At 39.3% G+C, this 15,265-nt stretch overlaps 1 protein-coding gene across 1 annotated transcript in view; it reads right to left on the reverse strand.

Annotated features, from left to right (window-relative positions):
* LOC115221470 (protein FAN) overlaps positions 1–15,265 on the reverse strand; it is a 65,912-nt gene that overhangs the window by 23,374 nt on the left and 27,273 nt on the right. The window contains exons 10-19 of the mRNA XM_029791654.2: positions 13,892–14,000; positions 13,033–13,126; positions 12,548–12,630; positions 10,053–10,132; positions 8,606–8,696; positions 8,258–8,321; positions 3,855–3,957; positions 3,150–3,219; positions 985–1,116; positions 372–414 (exon numbers count right to left, since the gene is read on the reverse strand). Of these exons, the coding sequence (XP_029647514.1) occupies positions 372–414; positions 985–1,116; positions 3,150–3,219; positions 3,855–3,957; positions 8,258–8,321; positions 8,606–8,696; positions 10,053–10,132; positions 12,548–12,630; positions 13,033–13,126; positions 13,892–14,000 (869 nt within the window). The remainder of the gene's footprint in view (positions 1–371; positions 415–984; positions 1,117–3,149; positions 3,220–3,854; positions 3,958–8,257; positions 8,322–8,605; positions 8,697–10,052; positions 10,133–12,547; positions 12,631–13,032; positions 13,127–13,891; positions 14,001–15,265) is intronic.

A 15,265-nucleotide genomic window follows, 5' to 3' on the forward strand; every position in this document is an offset into this window, starting at 1 on the left:
AGCTAAATGATTACGGGTGATGAATTACACATCAACGTCATCATTTAATGTCCCCTTTTCCATGCTGACATAGGTTGGACAGTTTGACAAGAACAGACAAACCAGAGGGCTCTGCTAGATTCCATTGTTTACTTTGATAGAATTCCTACAGCTGGATGCCCTTTCTAATGCCAACCACTTTGGGTACTTTTTATGTGGTACCAACAGAAGGCTTGCTTGGCTGAAATAGTGTGGAATGATGAGTTCTTTAGATTTTATGAAACTCAATCATCATACAGGACTACCCCCCACTCCCCGAGAGCTAAGCAAAGAGTGGTTAATTGTGCAGTCTGTAGGGATATCAGTAAAATATGAAGTAAAAAACAACTCACTTTTCCACATTGACTGAGCCTTCGTAGGTGAGGTAATAAAATACTGTGGAGAAAGAAAGCAAGATAGAATTTGTATTGAGAGACAAGGATGACAGAAGAGGGTTCAAATCATGGGCAAAGTACCAAAACATTATAGAATAGGTTTGGAGGTGGTGATGGGTAATTCCTGTTATGAGAGAAACTACAAGAAAAAAGGTAAATTAAACCTTTTTGATACCAACTCGGTTGAAAACAGTTCTGGCTCTGTAGTACAAATGTCTTGTTTTCAAAAGTTCTGGAATAAAACCTTCCACCAAACCTCAGTCACAATTTATGTCCTTAAAACACTGGATTAATGATAACCAAGTTATTTTACTAAATTCTTTGTTATATTTAAAATTAAATGAAAGAAACACAGAGCATCTCAACAGGAATATGATGACAAAAGGGTTAAAATGTACATCATCATCATCATAACATTGTTACAATTATTATCATGATCTTCATCATTGCCATCATCATTATCATAATCATTAACACCACATTCATCATCATCATCATCATCACCTGCTACAAACAATTATGTTGGCATTTGTAAGAATCCTCCTGGTGCCCACCACCATTGAACACTCACCATTATCAGCAGCCTCGGCTTCATAACCGACCTGTTTATAACCAAATATCAAATCGATCCAAAGATGAAGATGTCGGGACACCCAGTCACACTCCAATGCACTCCGCATCTTTGCAATGAAATCTTTTGGACCTAAACCAGAAAAAAAACACACAATGTCAATGCAATTCCATTTCAATACAACTTTCATAAAATCAACAAATAATAATAATAATATAATAATAATAATGATGATGATGATGATGATGATGATATTCCTTTTTACTAAAAGCACAAGGTTTGAAATTTTGGGGTGGGGGAGCTAGTCAATTACATCAACCCCAGGATGTCACTGGTCCTTAATTTATCAACCCTGAAAGGATAAAAGTCAAAGTCGACCTCGGTGGAATTTGAACTCAGACTGTAAAGATGGTTGAAATGCCATTAAGCATTTTTCCTAGTCTGCTAACGATTCTGCCAATTCGCTACCTTAATAATAATAATAATAATAATTAATAATAATAATAATAATAATAATAATCCTTTCTGCTTTAGACACAAGGCCTGAAATATGGGGGAAGGGAATAGTTGATTACATTGACCCCAGTATGCAACTGGTACTTATTTTCGTGAGCCTAAGTGGATAAAAGGCAAAACAGACCTCGGTGGAATTTGAACTCAGAACGTAAAGAGTGAGAAGAAATGCTGCATAACATTTCGTCCGGTCTGCTAACAGTTCTGCCAACTCGCAGTCTTATATAGTAATAGCAACGTTTCCAATTTAGGCCCAACAAATTTCGATGGGAGATGGGGTTACCTGACAGGTACTTTATTTTATTGGCCCAGAAACGATGAAAGGCAAAGTTGAGCTTGGCAGGATTTGAACTCAGAATGTAAAGAGCCAGAAATCAATGCCATAAGATGTTATTTTCTTTGTTTTAATGATTTGACCAATTTTTTGTCATTGAAGCCTTAAAAAGCAATCTACTGTTGCTCCTGGGGCCCCTACAGACTAGATTTGCCCCTGCTATTTGATCCTTAATAAGCACAAGGTTAATAATGTTGCACAAAATATTTAAATGAGTGAATTTTTTCAAATAAACAGAATAAAAGCAGCAAAAATATAAAATAAAATAATTTCTCTTCTTTCATATCATAAAAATCTTGTATATGTTGTTGTTGTTATTGTCAAGGGAGCATCTGTATTATGTGTGTGTGTGTGTGTGTTAACTAATAATCAGTCAGTGACTGCGGCCATGCTGGGGCAACACTTCCATAGGCTTCAGTTGGTCATACTAATCCCAGGACTTCCTTTATCAATCCCATCATCAACGTTGTTTTAAGGTCTTGCCCAACCCCGACAACACTTACTGAGGTGGATTTCTACATCTAAATGCTCCCCACCTTTTCTGTCACCAATCCTCACCAGTTTTCAAGTGGGGACATATTTCTTCAGGGCCAGGTGTGTTTTCAAAGAAGACTGGAAACAAGGGACCCCCACTTATATGACAGCAACACTCAGTTACATTTCTTGCATCCATCATGTGAGGACGACAAGGAGACACAACCACACACACACACACACATCACCATCATCACCATCATCATTTAATGTCTGTTTTCCATGATGGTATGGTTTGGATGGTTTGACTGGAGCTGGCGAGGCTGGAGAGCTTTATATATGGCACAGGTATGGGTGCTTTATATGTGGCACCAGCACTATGTAAACACACACACCTGTGCACAATGGGTCTTTTCACAGTTTCCACTTCCCAAATCACCCTCACAAACTATTAAGGGTCATCCTGTGCAGAGGGATTGAACCCAGAACCACATAATTGCAACAACACAGCCATGTCTGCATTCATTATGACTATATAATAATGATTAATTAATGATTTCTTACAGAGGCAGAGGACCACTTCTAACGAGTGATCCAATCAACCTCAGTTTATTACAGGTACCCATTCTACCACCCCTGGATATGAGAAGCAAAATTGACCTTGATTGGATTTGATCTCAGAATGTAAAGTGACAGATATTGCAAGGTATTTCTCTGATGCTGATAGTTTGCTTTGATGCATAAATTATAATAAATTATGATAAATTAGATTCAATTGTTTGGTGGAATGTATGTAATTGGGCAGAAATAATGAATAAAGAAATAATTAGAAGCAGGAAGAAACCGTTTGCCCAGGGAGGCAGTTCCACATCACTGACTGCTCTTCCATTCTGTCGAACACCAAAGTTGATATTCTGTGAAAAGAAGAACAAGAAGAATATTTACAAAAGAGAGAAACAGAATGACAGAGAAATAATTGCAATTTAGTGTTGTACCCCCAAAACCGACCCCACCCTGATCACCAGGGTTTGGGTTAGAAAGGTGTTAATTTATTTCTGTTTAGTTCATTGAAAATAATTAACTGTTAATTAACTCTTCAACATGATTGCTTAGTAATTCTTCAAATACAAGACAATTAGGTGGAGGAGGGTGGGAGTGGGGGACTTCTGCATGGATTCTCAACCTTTAGAAATAGCAGCCAAATATCTCTCATGTGTCATTCAACTGTTACAAATAGGGAATGACATAATAGATAATGTACTCCGAGATAGGAATTGTCTGAATATCAGATGGAATGGTCATTGTTGGAATATCTTTGAGTCTTCTGAGTCACCAAACACCCCAACCCCACAAATATCAGTGGAATTACTTTACCATCCACTTCCTCTTTATTAATGGAAAAATAAAATATAGTCCATAATAAATGTCAGTCACCACCAGGTATGAACATAGTCCCTCCCAGCTAACATAAACAGGAGATGTTTCACCCAAGTGAGAAGCAAAGAATAAAAATGGACAATGAGCAAATGCAAATGAAAAGTTGCTGTACCTGTCTGTTACATAAGAATTCACCATCTCCATCATAAAATTCAGGAATTAATTCTTTAAAGTCTGAAGCACCATGAAGACAATTGTACCATGTCTCAGCAATACTGCAAACAAAGAATATTTACGGTTAGGCCTTTCAAACAACACAAAGAATTTACATTGATCGTTTGGTTTATTGAATTTTAATGGGATTACAGACATAAGGTGGACTCCATAATCCACACAATAAGATTCCAGGTCCCAATTAATGAAGTGTGTTTACTGGAGGAATTAATAAAGAAAGTCTTCTCCCAATTAGTCATGCTGACAGGGTGGTTGCTGAGGACATTAATGATAGACAAATGGCTGGTGAAAGCTGTACAGGTCATGTCGTCCAGGGGTGCTGTCAGTGTAGAGATAGGTGTTCATCAGGGCTCAGTTTTCATTCCCTTCCAATTCACCGTCCTCCTCCAGGCCATGGAAGAATTTAAGACTGGCCGCCCCTGGGAACTACGGCATGCTGATAATCTTGCTCTTATAGCAGAATCTGTAACAATTAGAAAAGAGATTCCAGGTATGGAGGCAAACCCTGGAATCAAAGGGCCTTAAAATTAACTTAGCAAAGACAAGGTTCCAGTTAGCAGGAAACCAGACAGGACCCTACATCCTACAGGTAAATGGTCCTGTTTGATATGTAGAGAAAGTGTAGGTAGAAATTCTATTCAGCTTACCCAGTGAAAACTCTGGGCACACAAGAAGTGGAAAGATAGGAAGGTTAACAGAGAAAGTAGTGCTTGTGTGTGGAAAATGCACAGGGGCCATAAAGTCTTCAGATCCAAGGGAAATTGATTTTCTCAAATGCCCTGGAAGCTCCCTAAATGTATTAGATGTTTTCTATTACCTAGGTGACCTAATTATCAGTGGAGGTAGATGTTCCAAAAGTGTAGTCGCTAGAATAAGTATAGGATGGAGAAAATTTCGAGAGCTCTTACCTCTGTTGGCAACAAAAGGTCTCTCTCTCTCTGAGTGGAAGGAAGACTGTATGATGCTTGTGCATGAACAGCAATGCTACATGGTAGTGAGGTGTGTGCCCTAAATGCAGAGGACATGTGAAGACTACAAAGGAATAAAGCTAGTAAGGACCATTGGATGTGCAATGTCAATGTGTATGTATGAGAAAGTGTATTGAGAGAAACGTTGGACATAAAAGGAATCGAATTTAGTCTGCAAGAAAGAAAACAAACTGCTCGTTTGGTCTTCATGTAATGTAGATGAGTGCAGAGAGCTGCTTAAAAGAGTGCTGATCACTTAAAGCAGGTGGAACTTCTGGAAGACAGAAACCCAGGAAGAAGTACTGAAAGCTAATCTCAAGATGCCTAGGCTTATGGAGGAGATGACAAAAGAAGACTCTTGCCCAAGGTGTGCCATGCAGTGGAACTGAACCTGAAACCACATAGTTAGGAAACAAGTTTCTTAACTGCAGGAGGGAGGGGGAAGAGAGAGAAAGAGAGAGAGAGAGAGAGAGAACCCAACATTTGCCATATTCCTTTTCACTTCCTAACCTGCTACAATTTGAACACAGAACCAAGGTGTATTCAATATTGACCAGTAATTCACTTGTATCTATTCCCCCAAGGTATCTGATTGACCCCAAATGTGTAACACCATGGCACAAGTCAGTTTAAAAGGACAAGTCTTGAGTTCATATTCTGTGCAGGAATCGTATTTACTTCTCCATGCTTCCATCCTTCCAGGGGTTGGGACATGGCAACCTTCACTGAACAAAACCAGAATGAAATATTTCCTTCTTTTGAATGGACAAAATATGGGAACACCCCTAAAAGGCAGTGGTGCCAGTGCCTTATAAAATGCCCTCAGTCCAGTATGATAAGGGGTTGGTGTTAGGAAGGGCATCCAGCTGTAGAAACCATTCAAAAGCAGACTGTAGAACCTGGTGCTACTTCAGGCCATGCCAGCCCCTGTCAAACCATCTAACTCATACAAACATGGAAAACGGACATTAAATGCTGGGGATGATGATGTGATAATGTAAAACCACAAAAGTACCTCGTCCGCTATTGTTTAATTATGATAATTCCATAGTTTCACAGTAAAAGCATATTGTGTTGAGGAAACACAAATGTTTTTACTGAGAAAAGCTGATAATTTTGAAGAGAGGGAAACTTTCCAAAGTGGTTTCAAGTGGCATTCGTAACAGAATCAGCTGTAAATTTCAGTTATTTCGTTATATTCATCATTGAAAGGAAACACTTAATGAAAAACTGAAACAAAGGAGAGGGGAAGGGTGGAGCGTGATTCAAGCCTGCGACTTTAGAATTTCCTGTTTCAGTTTCTCTGACACCAAAACACAATTATTAGAGAAAAAGCTTTGGCTTTAAACCCAATATTCTGTTGTGCAGTTGGGCTAAAATATGGTTCCTATTTAGCAGCCGGTATGACTGTGCAGTGAGAAGTTCACTTCACTACACCATGGTCTCAGGTTCAGTTCCACTGTACAACACCTTGGGGCCATTGTCTTCTACTCCAGCCATGGGTTGGTCACACCCTTGAGAGCGAAAGTGGGAGATGGAAACCGAAAGAAACCTGTTGTGTAAGTGTGTGTGGAGGAAGAGGAAGAGAGGGAGGGCGAGGGAGGAAATAAAAGCTGAGAGATTGGTTATAAGAAATTTAGTTCCACCAGGTTATGTTCGATTAAGATAAATGCAAACCACACCATCAAGATTTAATGCCAAACTTCAGAGTTGTCCAAATAATAGATTGAAATGGTGATAGAATTTGCAATCATTGAGATGGCCAACACACATATATATGTGTGTGTGTGTGTGTGTATTATATATGTACTGGCCGAGTATCCCATTGTTGCCAGGTGATTTTCACAATAGAATGCTTAGCACACTTTCAGAATAACACACCCACATGAGTTGGATTATTTCCATTTTGACAGGGATTTTTCAAATTTTTTCCCACTACACCCTTTCAAATGATGGGGGAAAACTTTTTATGAAAAAAAAAATTTTTTTTTTAACATTTACAAATCCCACCCCATTTCCATACTGATTTTGTCCAATTTTTGGTACTATGCCCTGAAAAACAATGGGAGATGCCTTTTCAGTTAAAAAAATAAAATTTGAAAATTTATTAGTTTTTTCACCCAGTACCAATTTTGTTTTTGCACTACAGAATTAAAACAATGAAACCTTGAAGATTAAAAAAAAAAATTTTTTTTGAAAATCAAATTTAAAAACAAGAGTGAAATTTTTTAAATTTTTTTCTTTAAACCACCCCTCCCCTCGCCTCAACTATAAATCCTAAAATTTTGGCTATTTTTTCAAAATAATTTTTTGATAATAGTTTTGAAATGATGACAGTTCAATCTGCTTCTGTTTATAATTTTGGTTTTAGGAAGGGCATCTAGCTGTAGAAACTTTGCCAGATCAGGTTGAGCCTGGTGCAGCCTTCTGGCTCACCAGTCCACAGTCAAAACGTCAAACCCATGCCAGCATGGAAAGGAAAATTAGCCATCTTTTGAAATTTGTTTGTATAATATGGTGGATAAAAGGAAATGAATGGTATTAATTAAAAGTGAAAGGTTGACACTAATTGTCATTGTGAGTGAGAGAGAGAGAGAGCCAGAGAATGTGTGTGTGTGAGTGTGTGTGTGTGTGTGTGCATGTAAAAAGGTTGGTGAATGAGCAAAAATGTGAGGTTAATAAGTTCCTTTAGTTGTGCCATCACCATGGTCCAACCCTAAACAACAACCCTGCTACACTCAGGAAAGTGTAAGTTTGAGCAAACCTTTTAGTGTCCCCCAAGGACATGACAGCTCACTAGTGATGGCACCATGATAAATTGCACCCAGTCCACTCTGTAAAGTGGTTGGTGTTAGGAAGGGTATCCAATCATAAAAACCAAACCCTAAATAGAACTTACAAACTTGATGCTGTCCCCCAATCCATCAAGGTGATCCCACACACCTCAATATGCACTGACTTTGACTGTGGTGACCTATTTAAGGTATGCCAGCATGGAAAGTATGATGAGGATGATGAGGGCAGAGCTGGCAGAATCGTTAGCACGCCGGGCGAAATGCTTAGCAGTATTTCGTCTGTCGCTACGTTCCGAGTTCAAATTCCGCCGAGGTCGACTTTGCCTTTCATCTCCTTTCGGGGTCGATTAAATAAGTACCAGTTACGCACTGGGGTCGATATAATCGACTTAGACCCTTTGTCTGTCCTTGTTTGTCCCCTCTATGTTTAGCCCCTTGTGGGCAGTAAAGAAATAAATATTAACGACCTAGATACTAGAGTAGTGTTGTTCCAGAATATTCAAGCTATTCTTGCTTCAGTCAATAATAATCTATGAAATATGGGACGAAAAAGTCAGAGGAGAAGAGCGGAAACTGACCTGTTAAACATACGATCCGGTTGATCGAAACGTCCTCCATGCAAGCACAAAGAGTATTCCAGGGCTGAAATAAAGAAAACACACAATTCAAATGAGCTGTACCTACCCATGGTACTTATTTATAGCATAGATGAAGTGGGAAAGCAAAGCTTGTGTCTTGTCCACAGACACCACACGGTGCCACCAACAGCCCCTGCCCTGTTCCACTTTCACTTGACCAGCTGTGACTATTATTCATGGAGTGCACCTCTGTCTTTATACATAATTGAAACAAAACCAGATAAAGGGAAGTCTCCATATTTGCCCCAGCATGGCCACAATCAATGACAGAGTAAAATATGTACTCACCAACTCTGGAGAGGTAGAAGAGAACATAGCAAGGGGTTGAGTAATGGGAGCCATAGAGGAATTTTGGTTCAGCCATTTCATCATATCTTTCCTGAAAATAAAAGATATTGGTGAGTTACATCTGCAAGACTAGGTAACGACTGAAACATAGAAGAGACAATCCAATGAGAGGTGGGGGTCAGAAACAGCAATCAAAATCTTCCTCAAATCCCTGCCTACCATCTTACAACAGAACAACAACTTTTACAATCCTCTTTGGTTCCATGGACAGGTGGTAAACCGTAGCCCTTGGTGGGATTTGAACTCAGAATGCAAAGAAGCCAGAACAGACATCACAAGATGTCTCATCCTCTACTCTACCACTACCCTGCAATAAAGGGTCATTTGTTAGCTCTAAAAGGGTTTGGACTCAGAATGCAGAGATGTTGACCAAGTAAGGGAAGACAATCTCTGCAATGCTCTAACAACTCTGCCAATTATATCAGTCAACATAGGAGGTCATAACTGGAATGTCTTTGATCATAGATCTGCTCAATCAGGGCAGACCTGGGACTATACAATCCCAACAACCAGAATACCTGTCAAGTCATGTCTTCCTCAGTCATTCCCATCATCCATCCCATTTATCTCTACAACACTCATCATTACCTCTATTTCTCTCTCTCTCCCCCCTCCTCCCCCACCCCAAACCCATATCTCATGATACTCCACTCTTCCTACTCTGCTGCTCCATGTTTATTAACCATGTAGCACTCCTCACACATGCAGTATACATGTTTCTCAGACATCAGTTAATGTCTTCATACATGACCATTCTCTTAGCTTGTTGGTATCCTCCTTCATTAAAACTAACGAGCTGACACAATCATTAGTGTATCTCATTGAATACCTTGTGGTATTTGTTCTCTTTTCATTCAAATCCCATCAAAATTGACTTTGCTTTTCATTGTTTCAGACTCAATAAAGTACCAGTTCTGTACTGGGGTTGGGTCTTCTCCCCCCTGCTCCTCTCACTCTCTTTTGATGAAATCACCTGATCTGACATGGGAAGGTGTTTGCTAGGTTTACAATGTCCAAGACATACCTTGTGTCAAGATAGCATTCCAACCACAGGAATTAAGGCCCCAAGGAAGGTAAAGGTTACATCACCCAACAGACCACAATCAGCCTTCAAAGGCTAACCTTAGGTACTATCCACCCACCCACCCTCGGCACTAATTAGATCACTGATGTAACAAACATTGTTTATTACAAGGTTTCAAGCAGGAGATGAGGAAACAGCAGTCTACCCTGATACCTCTACTGTACCCAGTGCAATAGAAGGGGCCACTGTTCCTCCCTGGTGCATGTAAAGTCAGGGAGCCACCCGGGCATAGGAGAAAGAAACATGACCAAAATAATAAAAAGATATTTTAATGAAAACAAAAACAAAAAACAAAAAACTTACTCTGAGTTTTGCGAGTCTTTCAGAGTTTAGGGCCCCAATTGGTTTGGCAAGGTCTCGAAATGTGGACTCTTTGTTCAAATCTTCAAAATACACAAATATAAAGAATAACAAAAAGAACAAACTGCTGTCCACACAGAATTTACAGTGGAACATACATCATCCGATTAAGGTCATCCTTCCCTCTCTTAACTCTTTAACATTGAAACCAGTCAAATCCAGCCAAAATATTCTCCCCCTTTTTATGGTCAAACAAGCCAGAGCTGGCCTCTCACACCTACCCTACAATGTCGATGGAACCTACACTCGCCTCCTTATGAGAGCTCAAAATCTCTCGTGGAAGCGCCATCCAACCAAAATGCAAATATATGGGAAACTACCACCTGTGTCATCTCTTGTGAAAGGTAGAAGAGTCCAGTTTGCTGGACATTGTTGTAGAGCTGAAAAAGAAGTAATTTCTACTCTTCTCCTCTGGAAGCCATCTACTCGCAATGCCAGAGGGCGCACACTCTCCTACCCTGATGTAATCTCCAGGGATACAGGTATCCAGCAACAGGACCTCCGTAATGCCATGATGGACCGTGAAGTCTGGCGTAGCATGGCAAATTCCATTGTCTCGACCACGGTCGAACAATGATGAATGAATGAACAATGTCGTTTTAAAAATACACAATCACATCATCAAAACCTTGAAGTTATGAAATAAACCTGGATTAATTCAAAACAATGTCAACAAATAAGAATCAAAATACAATTTAATCTGAATGTTAAAGGATTAAACAAGAGAAAAGTCCACAACAATGGAATATTCCACTTCACTCCCCCCCCCCCCAACACGCCTCCAGTATCATAAAATAAATAAACTATACCCTGTTCCACCTACCATTGCACAGTATTTTCTAATGATGAGGTGAGAAAATAGCAGGCAATTCTGCCTGAAATCATGCTCTACCCACCTGGAAGGACGAAAGACAAAGTGGACATCAGCAAGAGTTGAAGTCAGAAAGGAAAGAACTGGAAGAAATACAGGTCAACCCACCACCACAATAACAACAACAATAATGGTTTCAAATTTTGGCACAAGACCAGCAATTTGGGGGGAGGGGGAAAGCTAATGACCTTGACCACTATGTTTAACTGGTATTTATTTTACTGACCATGAAAGAATGAATGGTAAAGTTGGCCTCAGTGGAATTAGAATGCAAAATGTCACGAGAGAGGGAATGCGGCCAAGCAGTTTGTCCAGCACGGAAACAATTCTGCCAATGACAATAATCCTTTCTATTTTAGGCACAAGGACTGAACAATTTGAGGGGAGGGGCTAAGTCAATCACATCGACCCCAGCATTCAACTGCTTCTTATTTCATTGATCCTAGAAGGATGAAAGGCAAAGCTGACCTCGGCAGAATTTGAACTCAAAACATAAAGCCAAGCTAAGCATTTCGTCTGGTGTGTTAATGATTCTGCCAACAAATAATAATAATAATAATCCTTTCTACTCTAGGCACAAGGCCTCAAAGTCTGGGCGAGGGGACTAGTCAGTGTTTTACTGGTACTTAGTTTATTGACCCCGAAAGGATGAAAGGTAAGGTTGACTTTGGTGAAATTTGAACCCAGAACATAGCAATAGGCAAACGACCACTAAGCATTTTGTCCAGCATGCTAATGGTTCTGCCAGCTCGCAGAATAATAATCTCAAATTTTGGCAGAAGGCTAGCAATTTGAGGGGAGGGTCAACGCCAGTACGCAACCGGTGCTCATTTCATTGACCTCCAAAAGGATGAAAGGCAAAATGAACCTCAGCAGCATTTGGACTCCAAACATAAACACAGATGAAAGGCTGCAAAGCATTTTGTCTGATGTGTTAATGATTCTACCAATTCACCTTAATAATAATAATAATAATAATAATCCTTTCTACTCTAGGCACAAGGCCTGAAATTTGGGGGGAGGAAGCTAGCTAATTTCATTGACTTTGAAAGGATGAAAGGTAAAGTCAACGTTGGAGGAATTTCAACTCAGAATGCAAAGGTGGACAAAATGCTGCTAAGTGTTTTGGCCAGCCCACTGCCTTAATAATAATAATAATGATCTTTTCTAATCTAGGCACAAGGCCTGAAATTTTGAGGGAGGGGGGGGGCAATCGATTAGATTGACACCAGTATGCTACTGGTACTTAATTTATTGACCCCAAAAGGATAAAAGGCAAAGTCGACCTCAGAACATAAAGACAGACGAAATACCGCTAAGCATTTCATCTGGCATGCTAACGATTCTGCCAGCTAGCAGCAGCAACATCAACAACAACAACATAGTAATGATGACAGGAAAGACAGATGACAGCAATTATTGCAATGAAGATAACAAGTCTGTTTCCGTGTTAAGGGTATTTATAAACTGTGTGTGTGTGTGTGTGTGTGTCCGTGTGTCCATGGCTTACAACAGAGAAAGAGATGGGTGGGGAGTGACCTGAAACAACAGCTAACAAAAGACTCACCTAACTTTGAACTGTGATGGTCAGCAACGACCCATGGCATTACAGGATACTGGGTGAGATCATTGAAACTTCGGTCAGCCATCCTAGGGAAGAGAGAGAGAGAGATATACAGGAGAAAAAGACATATTAGGGAGAGAGAGAGACATTAAAAAGGGAGGTAGAGGGAAAGAGAGAGAGAGAGAGAGAGAGAGGTGGCAGAGGTGCTGAGTGTGAGAGGAGTGGTGTGAGAATGAAAAAGAAAAGCAGAAGGGAGGAAGAGAGTAATGAAGACCCAAATTGTCTTGGAATGTGTCAAACATCTGTTTGTTCTGTGATGAGAAATGAAGCTGTAGAGAGAAAGAAGCCCCTGGAGGGGAATTAACAGATATATTTCACAGGGAATCCAAACATCCAGTTTCCAACAACACACCACAATTAATAAAACAACAATAATGTCCTTAGAGCACCGATGTGCATTTTCAATTTGTGATGAGGAATGAACTTACCTGTTCAGGTAAAGCAGATAATCGTAGTTAGATATAAGACCAGTCTGCCATTTTAGAATGACATTTTCTTGTTCCATACTCTCCATATCAAGACCTGGCAATGAAGGAACACAAAGAAATAACTCATCAATCTTCGATCGAATTGGGTTTAGAAACAGTGAAGTCTTTAGAGTAGAATTGAACCCACCACCTAGAAGCAAGTAGGCTCTGTTATCCATGGGGCCATCTCAGTCCCCCAAAGACCACTACAGAAGCTGACAGGCTGTAATCATCATTTAGTTCCCATTCAGGACCTCTTTGACCACAAGTTAGCAATGACCAGACACCTTCTGCTATTTGGTCTTGTCCTTACTGAGTTCAAATCCTTCCATGACCTCCTTGGTGGGGCAGACTAATCTGTCACTGGTTGAACATCATCACTTCACACCTTGAATGTAAATAAGTCAATTGTTTGACGATACCTTCCTCCTTCCCTACCTCCCACCAGTTTCAGATGCCCTGGAAAGGGTCATGGGCTCTGTCCCTCCCTCTTTACTAACCAATAAAAATATATCCTTTCCCCAATCATAGCAAAACAAATGTCCCCCTACCTTTTTGAGATCATAGTAATTTCAGTGTGCTTTGGCTGCTATTTCTAGCAACTCTCACCATGGACTATATTCTATTTCTCCACCATTCTTCCCCCTCTCAACACCCCCCATCTCCTTCATCAAATTTGACCATCTCACAACAACATGATCAATACTGAATCAATATTTCAACAACAACTGAAGGTTGGTGGGGAGGGGATGTCTTTAACCCCCACCGCCACCACCTATCCCACCATAATTGCACATCTTCATTAAATTAATTAACCTACCTGCATTTGAAATAATATTTTCATAAAGTTCGTCTCTTTCAGACTGGTTTTTAAGGGTCAAATATAGGTGCTTTAATGAGGCCCTTTCTGTACACAAAATTTCAACACCCTACAAATAAAACAATCACAAGATACATTAAGAAACACATCCTTTTATATACATACATATATACATACATATATATATATATATATATATTAGAGTTCAGTATAAGGAGTGATTTTTTTTTTGTTGTTTTAAAAAAATGTCCAGTTCCTTTGGTTTGTGTCTATGTTTTCGTTTCTCTTTGTGTTCGACGTCCTTTTGGTGTCCTGTACTCATATATGTGTGTATATGTACATGTAGAGGTAGGTACGTACATATATGTTTATATATATGCATATGTTTTATTTTATTTATTAATATATATATATATATATATATATACTCTTTTACTTGTTTCAGTCATTTGATTGTGGCCATGCTGAAGCACCGACTTTAGTCAAACAAATTGCCCCCAGGACTTATTCTATCAGTTTAAAATATATATATATACACACACACACACACATATATGTATGTATATAAATATATATAGATATTTATATCCCCACTGTAAAGTGGTTGGCATTAGGAAAGGCATCCAGCTGTGAAACCCATACCAAAATAGACAGTAGAGCTTGGCACCGTCCTCTGGCTTCCCAGCTCCTGTCAAACCATCCAACCATGCCAGCATGGAAGACGGATGTTAAATGATGGTAATATGTACACACACACATATATGTATGCAACATATGTATATATATATAAATATAATTTACAAAATGAGGGCAAAAGAAAAATTCTAATGCCAAATATGCTGAAAAAAAGACAAAAATTGTCAATAACCATTATAATTTATGCATCTCGAAACAAACCGATAGAAATTTCTAAAAAATCCGTTATTACTGTATTGGTCCCAATTCCGGGGTTAATTCAGAAGAATTTTCCCCTCTTCAGCGATAAATACGCGAGATATAAGTGAAATACTTACTCATACCCATGGAAAAAGCAAGCACTAAGTCCTGAGCAGACATAAGTACCCCAAATATATCCAAAATAGAAAATCTTCGGCACATCTCGAGACACGTGTGATTCGAACTAGAAACTTTCACAGAGTGAGAGAATCCGGAAGTGAACACTATTTGATTTATAACTAATGTAGGATAAAATTTTTTTGGGAGAAAATATATATATATTTGAATATATATATATATATGTATACATACCTATGCACATACATGCATGCATGCATATACACATACATGCCTACATACAACCACACAGACACAAATGTATTGTTTGATATTGTTTAAATAGTGGCCAGCTGACAGAACGTTTAAAGCAGAGGACTG

The sequence above is a fragment of the Octopus sinensis genome, linkage group LG18 (genome assembly GCF_006345805.1).
Source record: "Octopus sinensis linkage group LG18, ASM634580v1, whole genome shotgun sequence".
NCBI classification, from domain to species: Eukaryota; Metazoa; Mollusca; class Cephalopoda; order Octopoda; family Octopodidae; genus Octopus; species Octopus sinensis.